Here is a 5,779-nt window from a genome sequence, read left to right as displayed (position 1 = left end):
TCATTAAAGCGATTATTGGTATTTAAGAAGTTAGATGTAACTAAAAGAGTAACACAGTAATTTGACCTAGTTGTAATTACGAGCAATTCATGAAGGGTTAACTCATTGTTGATTAGTTATTTCCATGGATAGAGAAATATATCTCCAGTACGAATGGTACAATTGTCGGTCTTTAGTGGAGTGAGCAAAAATTAATGAATATTGATTAATTCAATTAAAGAGTTCAATTAATTAATCTCATATCATTGAAGCTTCTAATTTGTAGGTTCATATGGTCATTTTGCTTACTTACTAAGGATAAAACAAGGGATAATTGTTTTTGGAATAGTTTGAATTGTTCAAATTATTTAGGAATTAAAGGTATTATTTATATTAATGTGATTAATATAAAATATAATGTATATTGATACATTATAGTATATATTTAATTATAAATATGATTTATAATTAAATCTATACAATATGTGAGAAATGTTTGAATAAGATTCAAATATTATTTACATGAATAAGATTCATATAAATATTATACGTTAAAAGTGATATGAATAAAATTCATATTAAAACTATGTTATAAGACAGAGTTGCATTTTAATATAATTATGATCCATAATATATGGTTTATTAATTAATGGTCAATTAATAAACCATATGTTATATTATTAGTGTTATGTTATTAATATAATATTAATAGTATAACTCCCCATTACACTGGAGTTATTCTACATGATTGGGAGAGAGTTAAAGAACTCCTCTCCCTCCTCTTTCATATATATGTCGTGAACAGACAAAGAATAAAAGTATACGCATTTTTTACAGAACTCTCTCAAGGATCTTTCTCACTCCATCTCAAAAATCTCTTTGCCTAAACCTTTGCTTTTCTCAAAAGCACTAAAGAAGTCCCACAACTTCATCCCTTGCCGAAGAATAGCAAGGTAACTTCTTTGTGGTGTCCAAAGGATTATTACTTCAATGTTCGTGCTATGCTATTCGAGGAAGGAAGACACTGTTCGTGACTTTTGGAGATGATTCCATGAAGAAGAGATTTACTTCAAAGGTAAGTATTTCTACTTCCCTTTATCTCTTTAGAACAACATGCTTATAAGTTTAATTAAAAATGTTTATCTTCGGCATATTTCTCTATATTTTATGTTTTTTAAAATTAAACTCCAAATGCATGACTTTCATGTGTTTCTGCGAGAAATTCCATTCCTTCAGTTATATTTGTAAACATTTTGAATTTGATTGTTATATTTGCGCTACTATCCCTAAATTCTAGCATTCGAGCATTCGGTATCAAAAAGATTATATAAGAACAATTTAAGGACAAAAAAAAGAAGCGTGTGAAAATAATTTTGAAGATTGCAATTGTCGTTAGTAAAATTGGAAATAGGCCAAAAGGTAGGAAAGCATGTCATGAAAGTGAACTTGCTCAAATAAAGTCTAGATTAGCTAATCATTGAGCCACTCGTATCTAATCATAAACACATTACTATAATTCTTACATTGCCTTGAAAAAATAAAGTTATCCTCGAACCTGTAACTTGAAATTCGGACTATTTCTTTTTATCTAATTTTCTCCCTCTCTAATTTTAAACATTGGAACTCTTATAAATTCATTGTTAGGTAATGTTTACCTGGCCTAATTTTGGCATCCACAAAAATAACATTTTAAAAAAAATTATTTTCATTTTTTAATTAGAACACTATATGTAGGGGTTGTCATTTAAGGATCTGTTGAGGTATATTACACCCTTAAATTTTTAAAAAGAATTGAGATAAATGAAACAAAATTTAATAAAGTTGAAAATGAAATAAAATTTAAGGGTTCATAAATTAGTATATCACCGAAATGACATTTTTTTAGGATAAAGTTCTGAAATGATATTAAAGCATAAGTATAATAGAGGACATGGATTTATAAATTCCAAGCTGAAACACTTTTAAAAACAATGAATCAACTATCATAGATTTCAATACAATTTTGATAGTACTGCCTCCTGTATATGTATTTAGCAATAGAGGACCTGATTTACAAAACTAATATGCTTATGACAAGAAGAAAGCACACACCACAGGCTGACACTTTCGATCCATCACTCCTGTTACTTGAAGAAATCACCCACTTCAAAACCCACACAAATTACAATAACCAAAACAGGGAGAAAACACTAGAATCCCCAGAGGCCAGAGTTTTCAAGTTCAAAAGTTATCTTCATATCACTTCTTCTGTCGAAATCACTTCAATTTGGGGAGCTTCCTGTAAGATCAAGAGGAAAAAAAAGAGCAAGAGTTCATCATGATTTGAAATGATAAAGAAACGTATTGGGTTTTAAAGATGTTGAGGACCTCATCAAGGCTAAAAGAAACAGAATCTCTATACCAAATTTTCTTTGTTTGATTGTACTGAATCTTCTTCAGGACTCGTGCTAGCTGGTGCTGCTGCAGAAAAATATAAAATTGCAGTATGTTAAATTGTTCCAAATGATTGGAATAAAAATCATTCTCTTCTACTCACCTTTCTCGTTGAGCTGTTTCTTTCCTTGTTTCTTGGCCTTTTCCTTTCCTTGAATGGGTTCTTGCTTGTTTGGCTTATAGGGTTTCTTCACAGATTTTTTTGCTGTCTCTGAAGTTGAATTTGGGGCAGCATTTTTATTCCAAAATCCTCTGTTTCTGGGTGTTGTAGTAGGGTTTCTCTGATTTACCTCAGTGCCTAGGGTAGTTTTGGTGACGTCCGTGTTTAAGGATTTTGGTTTAAACTTCCTAGGCTCCACTGAGGATGAAGAGCTATGAACTTCATCATCTGAAGACCTTGTTCCCACTTCAGGTCCCTGAGAAATGGTTTCAGAGACTTGCAGTCGCTCTGTGTCTTCAGCAGTATTGTAGCTTTCAAGCAAATCATTCACCGTTTGTTCACTTTCATCAAGGTTGCAACGATCAATGTAGGATTTGAGTTCATCACGCATCCGATGAAGAGGCTGGGTTATTATTTCGTTAGTGTCAGTAAAAACTAGTAAAGGATTAACGTAAAAAACACTTTTCATAATAACTAAATGAGTCAACTCCACTAATCTGAAATTTTTAGACTCAAACAGAGGAAGGAAAGATTTTAAAACACAGTATTAGTACCTTGCACCCTGCTTCCAATGCAAGCTTAAAAAATCCAAGCGACACCGAATGCTTAGAAGCAGCTTCGGAGAGCTTGATCTGCGATAGCCAATATGATGTAGAAGATAAAAGGTTGAATGTTTTCTTGCTTGACCGTGAAACATCAGAAGCAGGTGTGTCACTTTTCCCCTGGCTTCTAGCAGTCCTCCGGACCTCTGATATTGGGGTGATGTTGCCAACAAATTTTCGAGTTGGGCTCACGTTTTTAGTTGGAATGGACAGCCTTCTTGGTGGTTTAGCTGACTTGTCCTTGGCAGACAGGTCAAGGACTCCAACACTTTTACTCACACTAGACACAGATCTTCCCCTGAAACTCGAAGCAAAAGTCAGTTATTATCAAATGCTTTAAACAATAATGAGAAAGGAAAAAACCGTTCAAACTATGCAATTTCCAATGTATATCTCGGGTAGACCCAAGAAGAAAGGAAACTAATACTGAAAAAAAAAAAAAGCGTTCTCCTACTAGTAAACCGGCCACAGCAAAGACATATCCAAAAGGCAAAGCAAATAGAATCATCAAAACTAAGGAATGAGCAGCAACAAAGTTTTCTATGAACCGAACTGAGAGGGAATTGAAATGATGACTTTACCGTTTATCACATACAGAATTTATGTGTGTGTGTGTGTATATATAGAGGTTGCTACAAATATCATGTATTAATCAATCAGATTCAGATCATATCTTAACTCAGGTTTAGCGGGTTTCTGCAAAATTGCATTCCTAAATGTCAACCAAAGCTGTTTCCGCATCTTTTTCCATTGGCATAATGTCAAATATACCACATATTATTGAATAGACTTAAAAATGAACAAATATACAAATGGAAAATATTCAAAGAATATATTAAAAATATTACTCGGTAACCCACAAATAGATCTTAAGGTTTACAAATGCCCAACTTGTAAAGAATATAAAGAAATTCTAAAGCCTTCATAAAGAAATCTATGAGTTGCTCATAAGTAGAAATATGACATGTAGTAACGGTGACAAAAGGTTACACGATGTTTCAACTCAATAGAAACTTAAACTTCTCTCTCTCAGTCTTTTCCAGCGTTTCTTAACTCTAAAAAGATGAATAGGTACCAGGATGCCTAAACTTCCTCTATTGAAGCAACTTCTCATTACGATCTCACAACTATTATTTGAGATTATTAATCAAACATGACCAACCGAAATTACAGTAAGTTCAGTAAATTCATCTCAACAGAAACAATTGAAAACTGATGATCCACAAAAGCCCCCAAAATATCAAATCAATTAACAGATAAACATCCTCAAAGACAAATAAAAAGAAGTAAACAGAAGAAAGCAGTACCTCTTAGAGGCAGAAGAAGGAGGATTCGACAATTCAGGCACAGGAAGCTTCTCCTCCTTAGGTTTAGTCCCCGATCGCAACGCATAGCGCTGAAGCTTCGGTCTCGCTGAGTTACCTAACTCATTCAAACCACCAAAATTCAGGAAAAAGTTGAAAACTAGAAAAGCAGGTAGAAATTTACAAAGGAAATTGGACAAATCAAACCAGGAAGTGGAGTAGATTGCTGCTCCTTGATAGATTCTTCCATGGCTCTGCTTCTCTGGAATTCAAAAGTTAGAATTTTCTCTTCTCTCTCCCCCGCTCCGATTGATAACGACAAAGACTAAAGTTTGTATTACACAAATCCCTTGCGCTGAGTGGGAGCTCTTTGAATGGGGATTTTATACTCAAATTTCAGAAAATGAAATAAATATTAAAAAGTAACTAGGCGGGAAAGTATGGAAACTGTCATCCATATCTTAAAACTAGTGTTTCAACAATGTACTCGCGCTGTGGGAGCAACACGTGTACAGGGGAACGTTTAAATATCTGATTTGGTGTGGTGTGAATAAGCGCTGTTATAAAACGTTAATGATGACACGTGGAGGATTAAGGGAAGGATTAAAATTTGTAACCGTAACATTGCAATAAAGAAATAGAACGGACGGTGATGATGAAGGAACGGAAAGTTTTGAACGGCTACCTGACCCCTGCCCCACTGAGACTACTTAATGGCTTAAAGAGAAAAGGTCAAAAAATACGCTCAAAAATTCGAATTTCAAATTTAAAATTGTAAGCCGTTGAGATTAAAAACCGTGCTTTTGCGGTTGATGCGAAGATGCCTTCTGTCTAATGGGCCTCCTCCTCTGGGCTGGACTGACATCATGGGCCGAGGACCCCTCAGGTGGTGGCCCAGCTCCCCCTCAGTCATGGCCCACCTATTCAATTATCCAGATCTATCTGATGTGTCAATTATGTCATTTTGGACTCCTTTAGAGAGAGAAACAAAAATACAAAATACTATCTTTTTTTTAAGAGGAAAAAGGACCCAAGTAGGCAAACTAAACGCCTGCCTAACAAAACCTTCTCCCAAGCTAAAAGAAGGAAGATTCACAAAAATCATGCACAAAATATCCATGAGTAGCCGCTATCCAAGCGTCAAGCGAGACTATGGGCGGGAGCATTTGGAGAAAGCGAGCACCCTCGCAGTACTAGCGGCTAACTCCTCAATCCCTCTCCACAAAATCCAAAGTTTCAGTCAATGTATCACAAACCCGATTAACAAGGCCGACGACTTCAACTGAGTCCAACTCAACTAA

General features: G+C 34.7%; 1 protein-coding gene across 2 annotated transcripts; it reads right to left on the bottom strand.

Moving 5' to 3' along the window:
- Positions 1-1,938: 1,938 nt before the first annotated feature.
- On the bottom strand, positions 1,939-4,848 carry LOC120070866. Of its 2 annotated transcripts, none has more exons than XM_039022757.1 (6): positions 4,686-4,848; positions 4,482-4,596; positions 3,127-3,472; positions 2,516-2,975; positions 2,381-2,439; positions 1,939-2,257 (listed from the first exon to the last, which is right to left on the bottom strand). In XM_039022757.1, exons 1-6 carry the CDS (start codon positions 4,726-4,728, stop codon positions 2,213-2,215), a joined length of 1,068 nt encoding a protein of 355 aa, XP_038878685.1. In that variant the 5' UTR covers positions 4,729-4,848; the 3' UTR covers positions 1,939-2,212. The 2 variants fall into 2 exon arrangements, with proteins under 2 accessions (XP_038878685.1, XP_038878686.1); XM_039022758.1 differs by having other exon boundaries at positions 2,381-2,436.
- Between the last annotated feature and the right edge of the window lie 931 nt (positions 4,849-5,779).

This window comes from Benincasa hispida, chromosome 2, assembly GCF_009727055.1.
Source record: "Benincasa hispida cultivar B227 chromosome 2, ASM972705v1, whole genome shotgun sequence".
Classification (NCBI taxonomy): domain Eukaryota; kingdom Viridiplantae; phylum Streptophyta; class Magnoliopsida; order Cucurbitales; family Cucurbitaceae; genus Benincasa; species Benincasa hispida.
Note: the sequence above shows the minus strand (reverse complement) of the source record. Positions and strands in the feature narration are given on the sequence as shown.

What these genes read in the sequence shown, in the direction of transcription:
- LOC120070866 (XM_039022757.1), bottom strand. Translation starts at nt 4,728, where the DNA reads ATGGAAGAATCTATCAAGGAGCAGCAATCTACTCCACTTCCTG. An exon ending in CATTGGAAGCAGGGTGCAAG is followed by an intron (nt 2,976 to 3,126) that starts GTACTAATACTG and finishes ATAATAACCCAG; the next exon opens with CCTCTTCATCGGATGCGTGA. An exon ending in GAAACAGCTCAACGAGAAAG is followed by an intron (nt 2,440 to 2,515) that starts GTGAGTAGAAGA and finishes ATTTTTCTGCAG; the next exon opens with CAGCACCAGCTAGCACGAGT.